A 21276-nucleotide genomic window follows, 5' to 3' on the forward strand; every position below is an offset into this window, starting at 1 on the left:
AATTTTTAAATCTATAAAGTAAGCCTGTTATTTTAGATTTGAGGACACTGAGAAAGCTGAACTGTCCAAGGTCACCCAGATGGAAGAGCCAAGACCAAGATTTAAAACAAAATGCATCAACTCAAAGCACATGTCTTCTCCTACACCATGCAGCCTGGATACATGTTACTAGCACTGCCCATCCTTTTGACTTTTATCTATCCTTTCAAGGTCCATCTCCTCCAAGATGCCTTCTTAACTGTCCACAGTGAGCATATAGATATATTTCTGCATCTTTTATCTAACCTAGGAAACTAAGAATAAGAGTGATTAAACTGCAGTGTGTTGTATCTTTTAGTAAAGTCAGACCAAAATGGACTCGAGTCTCCTGATTGCTGTGCAATCCAGAATTGTTCTCCCATGCCACCCTTAATCCAGCACTGAGGATGTGTTATGTGTATTATCAAGTCTAGTTTTAATAATTTAAATAGCTTTTGGTGGGTCGCTCCAACAGAGCTCCTTCTTGGGACGTTTACTTTGATATTCCAGCCAAACTAGGTTCACAGAGTTGTAGAACTGAAAGAGACCTTAGAGATCATCTGTCGTGGCCCCACCTTTTAAAAAGGAGGAGCCTTGAGTCGAGCCAGTTCCCAGGGTAAGTACTCTAGAGCTCAGGCTCCACCTCAGCCTCCGTGAGTTCACTTGAGCACAGCTCTATGGTACCAACTTAGCGTTAGTTGTCCTTTCTGTGCCTTCTGGCTCCATCTTCACTCAAAGTCACCTCCACCAACTCAGCACTGTTTTCCTTTTTGTCTAGTTATTTGTTTATTCTTTTGATGTCAAAACTTCTAGACTGTTGCCAATGATGTTTTAAAGATAATCAACTTCAGTTTGTTTATTCCAGGAGAGTGGAGCACTGCTACAAATCACCCCCAAAGCATCACTATTTGGCCTTGCAACTGTATTATAATTTTTCATAATTTCATACATTTTCAATTATGTTTAACCTGGGCTGATACTAAAATTCTTCTGCATGATTATTTAGTTGCATGTGGCAAGGGGCCAACAGTTATCTCTGGAAACGATTAAAAGCAATTTAAAAGAAAAGACACATTTTTAAAAGGCTGTTAAAATAGAGACCTTCAATAAAGGAAAACAGGGCTTTACAAATATACTGTTTGCTACAGCTAACCGTAAAACTGAGCTACAGGACAGGGACTGTATCATATTCACTTTGTATCCCTTGATTTTATAAAATCAAATGTTAGAAGCTCAAGTTGAATGAATGAATGATTTGAGTAGGTATAATTATTGTGTTTAAACTTTTGTTTAGCCCTGAGCTTCTTGGCAGTGAAGGCAAAAAGCATTTTGTCTGTATATTAGTCGTCGTTCAGTCACTCAGTCATATCTGACTCTGCAGCCCCATGAATGGCAGCATGCCAGGCTTCCCTGTCCTTCACCTTCTCCCAGAGTTTGCTCGAACTCATGTCCACTGAGTCAGTGATGCCATCCAACCATCTCATCCTCTGTCTCCCACTTCTTCTCCTGCCTTCAATCTTTCCTAACATCAGAGTCTTTTCCAGGGCGTTGACTCTCTTCACATCAGGTGGCCAAAGTATTGGAGCTTCAGCTTTAGCGTCAGTCCTTCCAGTGAATATTCAGGGTTGATTTCCTTTAGGACTGACTGGGTTGATCTCCAAGCAATCCTAAAGGACTAGTCATAATCTAAGAGAAAAAAAAAAGTGTCATTATTTGCTTTAAAACAGGCTGAGTTTTTTCGTTAAATCTTAGGAGTGTTATTTAGTTTCCAGATATTTGGGGATTTTCCAGATATCTTTCTGTTACTGATTTCTAACTTAAATCCATATGGTCAGGTAACATACTTCATATAATTGGAATTATTTTAAGTTTATTGATATTTATCTTTTGGCCCAGCATGTGAATTTTATTCATAAGGGTTCCCTGTGCACATGAAAACAATGTGTAGTCTGATGTATAGGATGTGGGATAAATATCAATTAGGTTAAGTTGTCTGATAATGTTTTTCCAAATTTCTGTATCTTTACTGACTTTTTATCTATTTGTCCTATCAATAAGAAAATAGGGTGTTGAAATCTATAACAATAATTGTATACTTGTCTATTTTTTCCTTGCAGTTCTATCCTTTTTTTTACTTCATATTTTTTTGTAGATCTGTTAGGCTATTTAGGATTTTATGGCCCCTTTATCATTACAAAGTGATCTTCTTTATCCATGGTAGTATTCTTTACTCTGAAATGTATATTGTCTGATACTAATATAGCTACATCAGCTTTATTTTGACTAGTGTTCACATGATACAGTCTTTTACTTTTAACCTGTTGTATCTTTATATTTGGGATGGATTTCTTGTAGGCAGCATATAGCTGGGTCTTGTATCTTAATCCAGTCAGATTATCTTTGCTTTTTAATTGAGGTATTTAGATCATTTACATTTCATGTGATTATCGATATGGTTGGATTCGAGTATATCAATTTGCTCTTTGTTTTCTATTTATTCTGTGTCTATGTCCTTTAAAAAAATAAACAGTTGCTTTAAAGTTTATAGGATACATCATTAACTTACCGAGGTCCACCTTCAAGTAATATTGTGCCACTTGACCTATAGTGTGAGAACTCTACAGTGGTGTACTTTGATTTCCCTCATCCTGGCCTTTGTTGATGTTACTGTACGTTTTACTTACTCATGTTATAAACCCCAAAATACATTGTTACTGATTTTGCTTTAGATAGTATTTTTTAAAGGCATTTTAAATGTAAGAAGAGATTTATTTTATAATTACTCACCTTTTTACCATTTCCGGTGTTCCGTATTCCCTTGTACAAATCCAGATTTCCATCTGGTATCATTTTGCTTCTGTCCGAATGACTCCCTTTTTTTACATTTCTTACAGTGCATGAGTCTCCTGGCAATGAATTTTTTCAGCTGTTGCATGTCTGAGAAGTGTATATTTGACTTTAATTTTTGGAAAACAATTTCACCAGATAGAGAATTCTAGTTTAATTGTGCTTTACTTTCAGTATTTTAGAGATTTTGCTTTACTGTTTTCTGGCTCATGTTGGTTCCAGTGAAAAGCTTACTGTACTGTCATTTAGAAATCTTTATTCCTCTGTACATTAGAATTGACATCTTCTCTGACTGCTTTTAAGGTTTTTTTAAATCACTGTGCATACTCAGTCACTTAAGACGTGTCCAACTCTTTGCAACCCCATGGACAGTAGCTCTCCAAGCTCCTCTGTCCATGGGATTCTCTAGGGAAGAATACTGTAGTCGATTGCCTCGTCCTCCTCCAGGGGATCATCCCTACTCAGGGATCTAACCAATATCTCTTACATCTCCTGCATTGGCAGGCGGGTTCATACCACTAGTGCCACCAGGGAAGTCCCTCTTATGTAGTTTTGTTATGGTGAGTTTTTGTGTCATTTTCTTCATGATTCCTGTACTTAGGATTTGTTGAGATTTTTGGATTTGTAGATTTTTAACTTTAATTAAACTTGGAAAAGTTTTAGGCATTATTTTCTTCACGTATTCCCTCACCTTTGGGAACTTAAATTGCATATATATTAGGTCACTTGAAGTTGTTGTTCAGTCACTCAGTTGTGTCCAACTCTTTGCCAACCCCATGGACTACAGCCAGGCTTCCTTGTCCTTCACCATCTCCCAGAGTCTGCTCAAACGTGTCCATTGAGTTGGTGGTGTCATTCAACCGTCTCATCCTCTGTCATCCCCTTCTCCTCCTGCCTTCAATCTTTCCCAGCATCAAGGTCTTTTCCAAACAATCAGCTCTTCGCATCAGGTAGCCAGAGTATTGGAAGCATTAGTCCTTCCAGTGAATGTTCAGGACTGATCTCCTTTAGGATGGACTGGTTGGATCTCCTTGCAGTCCCAGGGGTTCTCAAGAGTCTTCTCAGCACCACAGTTCAAAAGCATCAATTCTTTGGTGCTCAGCCTTCTTTATGGTCCAGCTCTGACATGAGGTTATCTCAGTTGAAGGTTTCCCACAGCAAAATGATGCTCTGTTGTTTGTTTGTTCTAGCCTTTTTTCTCTCTGGTGTTTCAGTTTGGGATAGTTTCTGTTGTCAAATGTTCAGGTTTGTACTCTTTCATATGCATTGTCTAACCTGTTATTAATTTTGCTCAGTATATTTTTTCATTTCAGATGTACTTTTTATCCCTAGAAGTTTATATGGGTCTTTTTTACATCCTCCATGTTTCTACTTAACATGCTCTATCTTTCTTCTGCCTTCTTGCCTATGTGGAATATAGTTATGATAATTCAATTAATGGTCTTGTCTCTTAATTCGACCATAACTATCATCCTGGGGTCAGTTTTGACTGGTTGCTTTTTCTCTCTGTTTTGGGTTGTATTTTTTATTTGTTTTAATACCTTTTAATTTTTTATTGCATACCAGTCATATAGCATAGGTACATTCCTGTAAATATCCTTGAGCTTTATTCTGAGGAGCTGTCTAGTGAATCTGAAACACTTTGGTCCTTTCAAGACTTGCTTTTATGCTTTATTAGATAGTAGTAGCCTAGTGGTTAAGTTCAGTTCAGTTCAGTCACTCTGTCGTGTCTGACTCTTCGCGACACCATAGACCGCAACAAACCAGGCCTCCCTGTCCATCACCATTTCCTAGAGTTTACCCAAACTCATGTCCATTGAGTTAGTGATGCCGTCCAGACATCTCATCTTCTGTCATCCCCTTCTTCTCCTGTCTTCAATCTTTCCCAGCATCAGGGTCTTTTCAAATGAGTCAGCTCTTCGCCAGAGTATTGGAGTTTGAGCTTTCAACATCAGTCCTTCTAATGAACATTCAGGACTGATCTCCTTTAGGATGGACTGGTTGGATCTCCTTGCAGTCCAAGGAACTCTCAAGAGTCTTCTCCAACACCACAGTTAAAAAGCATCAATTCTTTGGCACTCAGCTTTCTTTATAGTCCAACTCTCACATCCGTATATGACTACTGGAAAAACCATAGCCTTGACTAGACGAACCTTTGTTGACAAAGTAATGTCTCTGCTTTTTAATATACTGTCTAGGTTGGTCATAACTTTGCTTCCAAGGAATAAGCATCTTTTAATTTCATGGCTGCAGTCATCATCTGCAGTGATTTTGGAGCCCCCAAAAATAAAGTCAGCCACTGTTTCTACTGTTTCCCCATCTATTTTCCATGAAGTGATGGGACTGGATGCCATGATCTTAGTTTTCTGAATGTTGAGCTTTAAGCCAACTTTTTCACTGTCCTCTTCCACTTTCATCAGGAGGCCCTTTAGTTCTTCATTTTCTGCCATAAGGTTGGTGTTATCTGCGTATCTGAGGTTATTGGTATTTCTCCCAGCAATCTTGATTCCAGCTTGTGCTTCATCCAGCCCAGCGTTTCTCATGATATACTCTGCATAGAAGTTAAATAAGCAGGGTGGCAGTATATAGCCTTGATGTAATCCTTTCCCTATTTGGAACCAGTCTGTTGTTCCATGTCCAGTTCTAACTGTTGCTTCCTGACCTGCATACAGGTTTCTCAAGAGGCAGGTCAGGTGGTCTGGTGTTCCCATCTCTTTCAGAATTTTCCAGTGGTTAGTCTAGAGCTAACTTTCCCCAGTCAACTGAAGCAGTAGTCTTCTGAATACTCTATCCCAATGCCTTGGCAAACATAGGTTTTTCATCCTGCCTTGTGGGAACACAAACTCTGCCTAGTGTGAGGTCTGGAGATTATTTCTTCTGGTTCTTTCTTGAGGTTCTTTCCCTTGCCTCACGTAGTTTCCTGACATCCGTGTGCTAATCATTATTCAGCTAAAGACTCCAGGTGCCCTCTGCAGCTTTCTGTAGCTGTCTCCTTTTGCTCTTCTGCCAGTGAATTCTAGCTGCCTTGGCCTCCTCAGAACTCCCAGTTCTCTCAGCCTGGGGAGGTGGTTGAGCTCCCCTAGATTCCCCTCCCTGCCTGGGTCCTAAAAACTCTTGTCTAGTCACTAAGCTGTCATAGGACTCATCTCATTGGTTTTCCATCTCTCAGAGATCACTGTCCTATTTTAGTTGAGGTCTAATTTCTGGAAGCTTGTTGATTTTTTCTGTTTTGTTGTTATTTATTTATTTATTTTTTAGTATCTTTTCCGTTCTTATCACTGTGCTAATCCATGCACTTATTTTTGCGTCTTGGCAGACATGTCTCTTGACCAGCTTTTAAATTGTTCTCTCAAGAATAGAAGCTACAGAAGTCCAATAGATCATGTGTGTTATGCTAAGCAGGTGTCTGGGCTTCCCAGGTGGTATAGTGGTCAATAATCCACCTGCTGATGCAGGAGATGCATTGGGTAGGTAAGATCCCATGGAGTATGAAATGGAAACCTGCTCCAGTATTCTTGCCTGGAGAATTCCATGGACAGAGGAACCCGGCAGGATACAGTCCATGGAGTTGCAAAGAGTTGGACACAAATAAGCATCTGAGCACACACTCACACACAAGCAGGTGTCTACGCTGGTGTCTCACTGATAAAGAATCCAGTTGCCAATGCAGGAGACCCAGGTTCAATCCCTGGGTCAGGAACACCCCCCCGGGGAAGGAAATGGCCACCCACTCTAGTGTGCTTGTCCGGAGAATCCTGTGGACAGAGGAGCCTGGTCGACTACAGTCCATGGAGTCACAAAAGAGTCAGACAAGACTTAGGAACTAAACAACAAAAAACTCTGCTAAGCACTCTATGTACATTTTCCATGTTTAAATCTCACCATGACCTTTTGCATTTACTACTATTATGGATCCTCATTTTACAGATGCAGAAGCTGAGGTACAGAATATTTAAATAGTTTAGTCCCACACCTAATAAGTAATGGGAACTAGCTTTGTACCCAGGGAAGTCTTGCCTCAATCAAGTCCATGCTGTTAACTTCTGTTCTGTATTTCTGTTCAGTACTTTGGGATTTGGCTTCTTAAAGCATAGCTCTGGTCACATTTCTTCCCTTCTCAAAAGTCTTCAAAGGCTCTGCATTACTTCCAAGTAAACTAAAAGCTCTATGGGATGGAACTCAAGATTTTGCACAATACGTATTCAGCCTACTTCTAAAGCATTATCTTATGTGTCTGAATTCTGTGCTGCTTTTAAGTTGAACTCGTTGCCTTATCTGAACCCAAGTACTTTCTTACTTCAACACTTTTATTCATGTATTTCTTTCTAATTAGAATGCCTTCACCAATTTTCCAACCTATCCGAATCCTCAGCACCCGTCATGGGTCAGCTCCGAAGCTTGCTCCTCCTTGAGCTGGCTTGAATAGATCCTGTTACATCTGGTAGATCTATCACTTACCACCTTCTCCTTCGGACCTATCTAGTATTCTCTGAATGTGTCGCTTATGGGTGTCATCACATGGTGACTTCTAGTGTTCTAATAGTATACGTGTACATTTCCCCTAGTACACTGAAATGTCTTTGAAAGTGGGGAACAGGTCTTGTTATTTTCTTGTCTTAGTCATTGATTTATGTAGAACCTTGCATATAGAGTGTAATATAGAGCACTACATGTCATGACTTGGTGTTCAACACGTAATTTGTTGAACAACTAACTGAATACATAAACTTTAGTATTTCATTTATTCTTTAGTTCATTCATTCATGTTTTAAAGTAATATCCTGAAAGCAAGCTTGGTTCACAAACAAAATATCCCATAGTGTTCTTTGTATTCATTGTGTTCATTGCTCTCACCCAGAGTATTTCTTAGCATTTTTTATATTAAGGGCAGAAATGAAAGGTTAAGAGTTAGAAGCACATTTGATCTTTTCCTGAACCCCTCCTGACTTTTGTGTGACTTCAAGCATGTCACTTGAACCTCTTAGTGACCTCAGCTGTGAAACCAGGCTGTCTAGTGTCATAGAGGGATTGCGAAGAGCAGCAAATCACAGTCCTTGTCTAAATGGAATCACCTGCAGGGCTCTGATGCCTGCATAGAACGATGAGGGAAATGTAATTTCCCAAGTCAAATAATCATTTTCACCCATACTTTTAATGTCATGTGGGATCAATTAGATGAGAGTCCTTGAAAATGTGTTACTTTCCTCTTCCTACTCAAAATATTTCTAATTTTTGTGCTTGTAAATGTTCTTATTTTTTAGACTTTTTTTGCCCAAAAGTTATTGCAGTGTCTAAGCATATTAGTGTTTACCACTTCAGACTTCAAAGGTGGAAAATACCACTTCAGATATTATAAAAAGCAAGTTGAATTTTGGGGAGAATACAAGTACCCTGAATTTTTAATTTATATCACTGAATTTAGAAAAAAAAAAATGCCTCAAAGAGAGTACTTTGAAAATGTTACTAGTGCTATTTTAAAGATAACTATTTGATGACTGTATCTAAATACATGTTTCTAACTAGCTTTTGGGGGTTAACAGTGGTGGGAGAAATGTAGTTAAGCAAGACGATTGCAAACAAGTAGAGCAGAAAACAAATAAAAATACTCTTAGCCATTTTGCAAATAGAACCTTTTTATACTGTTAATGTAGTCTGTAAAATCTTTGAAAGAGTGGAGCTTGAAAGTCTCCCTTGTACTATATATTTTCTAATTGGGAAAAACCCACCGTACAGGAAATTTAGCCTTGTATGTAGCACATGCTGATTATCATTCTTTGACTGCTTTGGGTTTCTGCTGCTTTTAAAGTAGCATTTAAATGGACCATTTGATTAATCATTTGTATACTGACTGTAATCCTCCCAAATTTCCTTTCTGAGTTGTACATACTGTAAAAGACAATTACGTCGCCACAGATTAAATAAGCGAATTGAAACAGAAAGCGGCTGAATGTGACCTGTGACTCTGCTCCCCTTCCCTTTAGTGGAGCGTGTGCCACTCCAGCAAGTAAATGAAGCCATCCATGACAGCTTGTGATGAATTGCCGTATTTATACTGTATATTTTAATAGCCTCACACTAATTTAAATTGAGCACGGAGTAAATTATAATTCAGTCACTTGACTGCTTGTATTTAACTTGACAACTCATCCTTATTTGTCCTGGAGGTGTAGTGGAGAGCAGCGGAAATGCACTCAGGTATTTCAGTTTCTCACTTAACCCTTTCTCCAGGAAGTGCTTCGTGTTCAAATTCTCTCCAGTTTGAAAAATTGAGCTCTTCCTAAAGAGAAGAGGAAATAATCATGAGGACTCAGGAAGTTCATACTTTCCTTGTTCTTCCAAAAAAGATTTAGTATTTGTCATGCTTTTCTCCCCAGTTTTCCCATTTTATGGTAGATTTTACTTTCCCTCTCAAGTTCCCAGAAATTACTTTATTCACTTTTTTACCAATATGGAATCACCACTATTCTGGACTAAAGCGAATTTCAAGAATGATCAAGATCTTTTAGAGTGCAATGGATTGGTCCCCAAAATATACTATTACTTGCTACAGTTTAGGCCAGTGTGGCAATTTTATTTATTTTGGTATTTATGTCTTTGATTTTAAGTTCAATTATAGAAATCAAACAATTCATTTTCTTCCTGTCTAGAAGTAGCGTCTTATTTAGAGAATTACGGTTGTAAGGTGTGATAAAATTAAGTACCACATCACTCAGTGGGCACCGCTTGTTTAAGACCATGTGCTGGGTGCTGGGTTTGGAGGGAGGGAACTGGAGAAAAATGCCCAAGGCTTAGTTGTTGCCCTTCACAGGCTTACAACCAGTGTGCTCTCTAGGCTTCAGTTTTTAGGAGCCAAAGCATTAATGCAAAAGGCAGCATGTGATGGGAGAAAGATAGAGGGTCTGATGGAAGGCTTTAGGGCTGGCCTGATGGAGATGGTGGTGGCATTCAAGCTATGCTTAAAGCATAGAAAAGGTATCATGGCCAGTGACTATGGAATGGAGCAAGAAAGCATACCTCAAGTGGAGGGAACACCTGGACCAAAGACTGAAGGTGAGGGAAAGCACAGGACATGTGGGCTTGTAGCAGTCATCTGGCTTTACATGTAGATTGGATTTGTGGTACGGAGTAGTGGGAGAAGGAACTGGAATAACAAATTGGAGGTAGATTGTGGAAAAATTCCTTGAATATCATGCTAGAATGTCAACTTTATTCCAGACTATGGAAGCCCAATTAAGATTGTCTGTGAAAAGAATATGTTCTTGGCTGGTAGTTTTAGGTTAATTCCAAGATTTTGGTTAGCCGTGTGGAATCATGTTGTTTCTTGATTGGGGGCCTGGAGATGCAGTATATCTTTAGTAGTGATACTGCACACTGAATAAACAGCATTTTTTTGAAACTTTAAATAAGGGATTCTCAACCTTACTGTGGGCTACAAATCAGCTGGCAAGTTTTTAAAAATGCAAAGATATGGGCCCAACCCCAGAGATTCTGATTCCCTTATTCTGGGTAAAGCCTGTGCATCATCAGGCTTTGCTTAAAGTGTCCTTATTGTATATAAATACCTTGATATAAAGGTAATTATAATGTGAGGCCAGGGTTGAGCACCATTGCTTTAAGGTAAATGATGCTTTATTCCTTTTAGTAGAATTTTTCAGGCTGGAAGATTCCCTGTACTTGACATAGAGGGTCAACATTAGCTCTAATATTATATGGTATAGAATTGAAACAATACTAGATGAATTAATTTTGTTGCTAAATTTTATACGGGAGCAAAAATGTAAGTGAATGTTGTAACAAATGACTGTTGATTGGGAGAAATGTTTAAATGTTTTCTTGGCAGTTTTGCCTTACATTTACAATCTAGTTTAGTGAGAGCTTTTATAAATAACCCTAGAGCAAACTCTTGATAGAAACTGCTGTGCCTTCTTGTACTCATTCTACCCTCCCCAATGAATGTCAGTACTAGAAAATTTGTGTATTTAGAGATTATCCTTTTCTTTCCTTGCTCTGTCATCAGTTTACAATTGAAAATTTATGTTTTTTCCTCCAGTATGATTACATATATGTGTCTGTGTGTGTTTATATATATTCTGCAATTGTAATACAAAATGTAGATCAATGTTGGCTGGTGTATAATTACTGTCCTTGGTAATCCTGAATAAGTTTTATCTAGAAATGTCTGGAATCAAAAACTCTGCTGCAAATCTTTAAAACTATTCTCTAGTTATTTTATTATCATCACTGTTCTTTTTAAGTAAAAAACAATTCCCTTTGAATTGACTTCACAGTAAATGCTAAGTAAAATTTGAATGGTTAATGGGCTTCTTTCTTAAAGTAAGTGTTCAAAATAAACTAGAATTTGTTCTAGGTATGTTTATAAATTATTGTACCTTTCTGTGTTATGAATTTGACTCAGTGGTTGATATTTTAAGGGAGACCGTAAAGCTTTGGAACATACTGGGAAGTGTGTGGTTCTTGGAATCAGGGAGAGGCCCTGATGTTGCCGGGCCTTGTGACTCCTCAGAGCTTTGGTTTCTTCCTCTTTAGAAAGAAAGGAATTAGGTGAAATAATTTCTGAGGTTACTTCAAGCTCAATTTAATAACAGTTGTGGCAAAGAAAGATTACCCAATTGGAAGAGTATAAAAACCTGATATATTTTAAAAACTCTTTATTTCTCTCATAACTAAGAATCTACTTTAAATGTTATTTTTACTTATCATTCTCTTCTGCTTTGCCCAGTGCCTGAATTACAAGACAATTAATTTTTAATGGTTTCAGGGTCACTCCGGTCTTCCTTGTTTCAAAATAACCAATGTGGCCAAAATAGGGTGTGTAAATTAAGGGTGTTATAACGTAACTGACTTTTGAAGCCATTAATACTGACCTTTGAGACCTGGCGTTTTCCTTGATCCCATCAATCACTTCTGTACCACCTCCCCCAATACAAAGTGTTAGACAGATGTGGACACAGTTTGTATTACCAGAGGTTATGGTGGTGGAGAGGAGAAAGGTGGAATGAATAGAGGAAACACCATATTTTTTAGTTTTTATATTTCATAGTGAATATGGCTAGATTTAATTTAAAGGTGAATAAATGTGTAAATGTTGATTCCTTTATATGTTCAGGTCATACTACTAGATATTACACTGGAACTTCAGAAGCAAATTATGTCTGAATTGGAAATTCTTTATAAGGTAATTTTTTTCTTGGTTATTTTTCCTTATAAAGTATGCCTATGGTATTGGCTTGCAGGCTTTTAACTGCTTTTGTCTTATTTTTGTTACAGTGTGATTCATCATATATCATAGGGTTTTATGGTGCATTTTTCGTGGAGAACAGGATTTCAATATGTACTGAATTTATGGATGGTGAGTTTTCCCTTTTATAATACTTTAAAAGTGATTTTGAGAGTAGAATACTTTAAAACCTGATGTTGATACAGGTATCAAGTAGAATTAAAAATAATTAAAATATACTAATAAGTACCTCCTTTATGCTCTAAAACATCTTAATATTAAGGGTTCCTAGTGTTAAATATTTATAGTTGAGCTATAATTTCAAGAATGTCGTTTCATTTACTTTTATTGAAAATTTAAATAGAACAGATTAAATGCTAGTCTAATCGGTGGTTTGATATTTGATTCTTCTATACAATCTGTCTTCACTTGTGAAACAGATGTTCTGTTCTTTTAATGTTTCAATAGCCAAAACAGATTTTCTTTTAGAGAAATCTATTAACCCAATGTCCTATGTCTTTTAGAAAGAAATCAGTTCTTAATTGCAAGATTAGAAATCGTTTTCTAGCACAGCTGTTTAGCCAAGATGTGTTTTGTTTTCTTTGGACTCTAGCCCTTTCCTTCCTTCCTTTATTTTTTATTCATTTCTACTTTGGTAAATCTTTTTGATCTGAATATTATGGCAAAAATGCAGATTTCTTGGTTCCCTGTCAGTGAAATGATGTCGCCATTGTTATTGTTTATCCATTTGAAATCAGAGCAGTCTTTACGTTTCACATATTCAATTTTTTAATGTCCAGCTCATTAAAACTCAACACTTGGAGTTCCCTGGTGGTCCGGTGATTAGGACTCAGAGCTTTCACTGCTGTGACCTGGGTTCAGTCCCTGGTCGGGGAACTCAGGTCCCTCAGGCCAAGGGATGCAGCCAAGTGTGTGTATATATAGTTCATTTGGGGCATTCTCAGTATATTAATAATACAATTAGTTCATTCCATATAAGACTTTTTAATGAGCCCACTTTGATACCTTGATACTAGAAGAATGTGTTCTAAATTTGTTACAGTAGATGTCAAGAATTAAAAGTCTTACAAACATATTAGTATGACAGTTACTCTTTAAGGAGACCAACTAGAAAAAGGGAATTCACAGAGCCAGTGAGTGTGTGCGTGCTCAGTTACTCTGTTGATTCTGACCATTGCAACCCCATGGACTATATGTAGCCTGCCAGGCTCCTCTGTCCATGGAATTTTCCAGGCAAGAACACTGGAGCAGATTGCCATTTCCTCTTTCAGGGGCTCTTCCTGACCCAGGGATCAAACCCGCATCTCCTGCATCTGCTTGCATTGGCACGTGGGTTCTTTACCACTGAACCCCCTGGGGAGCCCTTCATAGAGCCAGTACATGTCATGTTTTATGGCTTTTTGTCATCCTTTTTTGAATCTTCAATTTGTGTTACATTAAAAAAATTATTTATTAAGATGGTATGTTTAAATACCATAAAATTCATCCTTCTAAATGGAGGATATGCATTTGTGCAGTTCAGTGGTTTTTAGTATATTCACAGGATTGTATAACCATTACCATTAATTCCAAAACGTTTTTATCACCCCAGAGATAAACTCCTTACCCATTAGTAGTCACTTCCTATATTCTCTTCCCTCTAGTCCCTAGCAACCATTAATCTACTTTCTATCTCTATGAACTTCCCTATCTTGGACATTTCAGATAAGTGAAATCATACAGTATGTGGCCTTTGTGTCTGGCTGCTTTCACTTAGCATAATGTTCTCAAGGTTCACCCATGTTTTAGCATTTATCAGTACTTCATTCCTTTTTTACAACTGCATACTAGTCCATTGTGTGGATGTACCATATTTTGTTTACTCTTTCATCCATGATGGGCACTGATGCTCCATAGAGGGGAGGCTTTCAGTCTTTCATCATCAAGTATGATTTAGCTGTGGGATTTTGGTAGGTGTCGTTTATCAAGTTATGGAAGTCCCCTTCTCTTCCAAGTTTGTTGGATATTTTTTTTTTTTTTTTCCAAGTTTGTTGGATATTTTTAATCATAAATCGGTGTTAGATTTTGCCAAGTGCTTTTTCTATTGAAGTGATCATGTGTTTTTGTCCTTTATTCTATAGTTGTAGTGTATTAATAGATTTTTGCATATTGAACCAATCTTGCATAGTCCATTTTATATGTTGCTGGATTAGTTTACTAGTATTTTGCTGAGAATTTTTACATTCATGTTTTTAAGTGATATTGATTTGTAGTTTTTCTTATAATGTCACTGTGTGAGTTTGATACCCAGATATTTCTGTCCTCAAAAAATGAGTGTACAGTGTTCTGTCCTCTTCCATTTTTTGGAAGAGTTTGCTAGAAAGATTGATGTTAATTTTTCTTAAAACATTTGGTGTAATCCACTGGTGAAGCCATCTGGTCCTGCAGTTTTGTTTGTGAGTAGTTCTTATGGTCAGGTGGCATCTGTTGTCTGTTATTAGGAGAAGTCCAGTACTTCTGCCCATTGCATCTTGGTACTGGAGTTGCCAAGGAAAACACAACCAGGCAAGCACTGGACTGAACAATTCTTCAGTCACACAATAAAATGAGAGACAGCAAGATCAGCTTCAATAGTGGGTGTCAGTTCCCCATGGCCAGCCGCAGGTCCCTCCTGGCAGTCTGTGGAGGGCAGTTGGCCTGCACATACCCATCTGTGTTGCAGCAGAAATAGCCCCCACTCCACCTCACTCCCTTGGAGTCAGAAATGCTAAAAACTGAAGGTATGCCTAAGGTCCATTGAGGCACATGCTTAAACAGGACAAAGAAGTACATATTGAGCCTAAAACAGGGAAAGGGTCCAAAACAAGGAGATAAACCCAGCACAAGCTGTATGGCCTCTTTATCTCTTAGTAAGCAACTGTTCTAGCCCCATGGCCCATTGTTCTGTGGCCAAGTAGGGTTTGCAAGACTGTGGGCATAAGGCTGTCTTTTCCAAAAGGTTTGTGTTTTTTTTTTTTTTTTTTAATTGTGGTATAATACGTATATAATTTACCATATTGCTGCTGCTGCTAAGTCGCTTTAGTCGTGTCTGACTCTGTGCGACCCCATAGATGGCAGCCCACCAGGCTCCTCTGTCCCTGTGACTCCAGGCAAGAATACTGGAGTGGGTTGCCATTTCCTTCTCCATTGCATGCATGCATGCTAAGTCGCTTCAGTTGTGTCTGACTCTGTGTGACCCCATGGACAGCAGCCCACCAGGCTCCTCTGTCCACGGGATTCTTCAGGCAGGAATACTGGAGTGGGTTGCCTTCTCCAGTATAATTTACCATATTAGCCATTTTAAAGTGTGTAGTTCAACAGCATTAAGTATATCCACATTACTGTGCAAACCACTGCCGCTATACATCTCTAGAGCTCCTTTCCTTTTGCAGAATTGAAGCGCTATACCCATGAAAGCACGACGCTCTGCGTCCTGTTCCCAGCCCCTGGCAGCAAACATTCTACATCTGTCTCTATGAATTGGGCTGCTCTGGATACCTCATCTAAGTGGAATCTCACAGCATTTGTCTTTTGGGGACTGGCTTATTTCACTTTTCATGATGTCCTCAAGATTCACCCAAGTTGGGACATATGTCAAAATTTGCTTCTGGTAATACTGAATAGTATTGTGATGTAGTTTTTAAAATTACCAACCAATATCTTTACTAGTTATAGGTTTATTCAGCATTTCTATTTCTTCCTGAGGCAGTTTTGGTAGTTTGTGGCTTTCTGAAAGTTTGTTTATTTTATCTAGATTATCCAATTTGTTGGTAAACAGTATTCCTTTATAATCATTTTTATATCTGTAAAGTCAATATTAATGTTCTCTCTTTCATTCCAGATTTTAGTAATTTGAATCATATTCCTTTTTTCTTCAGGGTAGCTAAAAGTTGGTCAGTTTCTTTGTCTTTTTCAAAGAACAAACTCTTGATTTTTGATTTCTTTGATTTTCTCTATTGTTTCTCTATTGTCATTTACCTCTGGTCTAAAATATTTACTCATTTTTTTTATGCTAGCACTGTTTTTAGTTTGCTTTTCTTTTTCTGTATTTTTAAGCTGTGAGGTTAGGATGTTGATTTGAAATCTTTCTTATTTAATGTAGGTGTTTACAGCTATACATTTCCCTCTAAGCACTGCTTTAGCTGCACTCTAGAAGTTTTGATATGTTGGTTTTGTTTTTTTCATTTTCATTTACCTCAAAGTGTTTTCTGATTCCCCACAAACATAATCCCTTGTGATTTCTTTCTTAGGGGTGTGTCATTTTCCACATTGAATTTGTCCTTCTGTTGTTGATTTCCAATATTCCATTGAGGTCAGAGAACATACTTTGTGTGATTTCAGTCCTTTGAAACATACTGAGATTTGTTTTATGCTCTAAAATATTGTCCTGGAGAATGTTCAGTGTGCACCTGAAAAATATATTCTGCTGTTGTTGGGTAGAGTGTTTTTCAGATGTCTGTCAGGACTAGTTATTTTATGGTGTTAAGTATTTTATTTCCTTGTTAATCTTTAGTGCCGTTGTTCTGCCTGTTGTTGAAAGTGCGGGGTATTGAGGTGGGGTATTTTGTTGCCTGTTTCTCCCTTCACTTTCGTCAGTTTATGCATGAAATATTTTGGCATTCTGTTGTTAGATGCATATATGTTTTAACTGTTACATCATCTTGAAGGAGCGCCAACTGAACTCTGCCTGCGCAGTGACTATCAGGCAGCGGGTGTTTACTGTCACGGCAGGCTGCTGATTTTCAAGGCTGCACTGAAGGTGGAGAGCACGCAGTGGGAATAGGGCAAGCTAAAATGCCGCAAAGCTTGCTGTTCTTACCAAGATTCAAGCATAGTCCTGAACAGATAATTTTGGGGTTGCCACAGTCCTTTGGCTAATTTCCAGAGTTCTGAAAAGGTTGATTCTGACAAATTTTGTCTGTTCTTTCATTGCTTTTGCAGAGAAGGGAATTTTCAGAGGACATTATTATACCCTGCCATTTTCAGTGATATCACCTTTTAATACATTTTAATGCTTTAAATCCTTAGCGTAAAATATTCACTTTGTAGCCTATATTTCATACTGTTTCTGAGACTCATCACTCTCTAGGCTCTAAAACCCTTCTCCTGCTGCTTTTGGCAACTCCCTTTACTCCACACTAACTGGTCCCTGAACAATTAAATCTCTCACTTAAGTTTTTCCCATATCCTCATCAACTCTTCTAAAACTTGATTCCCCTCCCCCAGATTTTACCTGCCTCTTTCTCATTCAGAGACAATAGTGAGCTCTCCCAGGTCCTCACTGTTCCACCTGTAACTTAGCCACAACCGCACACGCCTGACTCACCTCTCACATGAAGAGCTGCTTAAGGTAAATCTCTTTACATGTGCATCCCCTTGGTAGAGTTTCTCCATTAACCACCCTCTCTTTTTTATTCTCTCTGTAGCACAACAAAACAGCCCTGAAAAATACGTGGACCAAAAACTGTGTACCATCCTCTGTCAATCCTTCTCTTCCTATTGCAGTAAAACTTCACAACAACTTTCTCTCAACGCTAGATCTCTCATTTCAGTGTAGAGTTTCATTGTTTATTTTAATCATATATTGCTTATTTCCAGATATTAATTGAGCATTTTCTTTCAGACACTATTCTAAACGTGGGGTACAACAGTGAACAAGACTTAATCCCTGTTGGTACAGGACTTAAATTCTAGAAGGGGAGACAGACAAGAAACATACAATGTGTTCTCAGAGAGGAATAAGTGTAGTTAGAACCTAAAGCAGGGTAGATGATAACTAATAAGGAGAGGAAGCGCTACCTTTGACAGTCAGGGATGGCTTCTTTATGGGAGTGGCATTTTCACAGAGACTTAGTCAGTGAGCCAGCTTAGGGAGGATCTTCAAGGCAGAGGGAGTAGCAAGTATAAATGCTCTAAGATGGGAAGCAAGGTGTAATTGGGCCCCACGAGAAAGTCTTGGTGATTTGGGAGAACCTGGGGCAAGACAGGAGGACAGAGAAGTAGGCAGAAGCTAAATTGTGTAGGCCTTATAGGTCCTGGTGAGGAATTTATGTTTTAGCCTGAATTTGTTAGGATGTATTAAAAGGTTTCAAGTAGGGAAGTGATATGATATGCCTTCTCATTAAGTCAAAATTAAATTCACTCAGAAATACCCAAATATAGCATGTGAGACTTTATGTACATGTATTTGAATTACCATCATGGGAGTAAATTGTTTCCCCCACAACCCATGTTGCAAAGAAAGAAAGGACTATTAATTTTTTTCAACAGGAAGAGGCTAAGAGAGCTTCTGAGATTCTTGCTTGTGGCTTCAGATTTCAATTTTTTTAGTATTGATAATTGTTGTTCAGTCACCCTGTCATGTCCGCCTCTTTGCAGCGCCATGGACTGCAGCGGGTCAGGCCTCACTGTCTCTCACCATCTCCTGAAGTTAGCCCAAGTTCATGTCCTTTGCATCAGTGATGCCATCCAGCCATCTCATCCTCTGATGCCCCCTTCTCCTTCTGCCCTCGATCTTCCCAGCATCAGGGACTTCTCCAGTGAGTCACTGTTCAGATGACCAAAATATTGGAGCTTCAGCTTCACCATCAGCCCTTCCGATGAGCTTTCAGAATTGATTTCCCTTAAGATTGACTGGGTTTAATCTCCTTACTGTCCAAAGGACTTTAGGACTCTTCTCCAGCACCACAGTTCGAAGGCATCAATTCTTTGGTGTTCTGCCTTCTTTATGGTCCAGCTCTCACAACCATACGTGACCACTGGGAAGATCATAGCCTTGATTATAAGGTCCTTTGTCAGCAGAGTAATGTTTTCAACACACTGTCTAGGTTTGTCACAGCTTGCCTGCCAAGAAGCAATCCTCTTCTGATTTCATGGCTGTGGTTACCATCCCCTGTGATCTTAGAGCCCAAGAAGAGGAAATCTGTCACCGCTTCCACCTTTTCCCCTTCTATTCGCCATGAAGTAATGGGGCCGGATGCCTTGATGTTAGTTTTTTAATATTTAGTTTTAAACCAGCTCTTTCACTCTCCTCCTTCACCCTCATCAAGATCCTCTTTAGCTCCTGTTTGCTTCCTGCCATTAGAGTGGTATTATCTGCACATCTGAGATGGTCGTTGTTTCTCCCACCTGTCTTAATTCCAGCTTATAACTCATCCAGCCCAGCATTTCTCATGATATGAGAAATGCATATAGGTTAAACAAACATGGTGACAGTAGGCAGCCCTGTCATACTCCTTTCTCAATCTTGAACCAGTCAGTTGTTCTAACTGTTGCTTCTTGACCCACATACAGGTTTCTCAGGAGACAGGTAAGATGGTCTGGTATTCCCATCTTTTTAAGAACTTTCCACAGTTTGTTATGATCCACACAGTCAAAGGGTTTAGTATAGTCAATGAAACAGAGGTAGATGTTTTTCTGAAATTCCCATGCTTTCTCTATGATCCAGTGAATGTTGGCAATTTGATCTCTGGTTCCTTTTCCTTTTCTAAACCCAACTTGGACATCTGGAAATTCTTGCAAGATTTTAAGCATGACCTTACTAGCATGGGAGATGAGTGCAATTGTTCGATGGCTGGCACATGCTTTGGTACTACCCTTCTTGGGAATTGGGATGAGGATTGATCTTTTCCAATCCTGTGGCCACTGCTGGGTCTTCCAGATTTGCTGACATATTGAATACAACACCTTGATGGCGTCATCCTTTAGGATTTTGAATAGTTCTACAGTAATTCCATTTTAATATTTCCAGATTAATAATTAATAATAATCATGATCATTTTAAGGAAAATGTTGGGATGAATATCACAGTAATGTTGCTTTGTTCATTTGCTACATATCTGTGTTTATTCCACATGCAAGATACTACTTTGTATTGTAGCCCTGTATTAGGATAAGCAGAGACCTTACCCCATGAGTTCTTTTGACTGAATTTCATGAAGATGATAGCTCCACTTCGTCAACAGATCTATGTAGTTTTTTGACAGTTGAGATGAGTTTTTTCTATTCTATTAGCACTCCTCCTCCTAGTTCTCATGGTGGATAGTAGCATGCGAGGAAATGACTGACTAAGGCTAGGGAATGCAAGAAAGGGACAGGCACAGTGACCTGGACCAGTGATCTTGGAATCGTGAGGAAAAGGATCAAACCAAACATGCAACAGATAAGTGAGTCTCTACATGCCTCGCATACCAATGTCACAGCTAAGATTAAACTGTCTCTCTGAGTGTGTGTTATATAGTCCCATTTCAGTGAGACTAAAAAGTTCACATATGATTCTCAAGCTGTGTGTTGTTGTGGGGAAACCATTTAGATCTTTGGAGTTCTAAGAAGTCAGAGACTCCAGTCTCTCCTGGGTTCTGGCCTGAACTGACTCGTGGCTGTGACTAGAACACGTCCCTCTCCAGGACTCAGTTTCTCTCCTCTGTCAAATAAAGTTATTGGACTGATCTTTAATGTCTCTCCAGCACTAATGTTTGATGATTTAGTGAGTCTAAGGATTGCCTTTTGGGGATAGGCCTATGCAATAGAAATGATAGTAAAACTCAGTAAAAATTCAACTGAAAATCCTCTGCCATTTGTAGCCTGATAAGAATTATTTAATATCATGAGAACTCATCTGGCTTAGTAGGAGCTCTTGAGTCTTTTTTAAAATATATATATTTGTATGTATGCATTTGGCTGTGCCAGGTCTTAGTTATGGCATATGAGATCTCCAGTGTTTGCTGAAGCATTCAAACTCTTAGTTGCAGCATGTGGGATCTAATTTCCTGACCTCAAACTCGGGGCCCCCTGCACTGGGAGTGTGAAGTCTTAGCCACTGGACCACAAGAGAAGTCCCAGAACTCTTGATTCTAAGTGGATCTAATGATTATGTCAAAGACAAGATGAATCTGTGATGACAACAAAGCCAGCTATGTAAAGATTTCCCCATATGGATGGCTAAAGAGAGTGGGATATAATTGAGATTAAAAAGATATTTACAAAAACCAGTGAATTACCTCAAAATGAGATTCCTTTTTGGCTTGTTCCACTAATAATAGTAATAGCCTAATCTTTTGCTTTTTTTTATTTAGCTTCTTGACTATTGTCCTGTTAGCTAATTAGGCCCTGATTTATAGCCTATGTAAAAGTAA

General features: G+C 38.6%; 1 protein-coding gene across 6 annotated transcripts in view; it reads left to right on the forward strand.

The window, feature by feature from the left end:
• MAP2K5 (mitogen-activated protein kinase kinase 5) overlaps positions 1-21276 on the forward strand; it is a 261289-nt gene that overhangs the window by 86165 nt on the left and 153848 nt on the right. For all 6 annotated transcript variants that reach the window (XM_043470889.1, XM_043470888.1, XM_043470885.1 and 3 more), the window contains 2 exons: positions 11993-12061; positions 12154-12235. In XM_043470889.1, the coding sequence (XP_043326824.1) occupies positions 11993-12061; positions 12154-12235 (151 nt within the window). The remainder of the gene's footprint in view (positions 1-11992; positions 12062-12153; positions 12236-21276) is intronic.

Source organism: Cervus canadensis, chromosome 6 (assembly GCF_019320065.1).
Source record: "Cervus canadensis isolate Bull #8, Minnesota chromosome 6, ASM1932006v1, whole genome shotgun sequence".
NCBI lineage: Eukaryota > Metazoa > Chordata > Mammalia > Artiodactyla > Cervidae > Cervus > Cervus canadensis.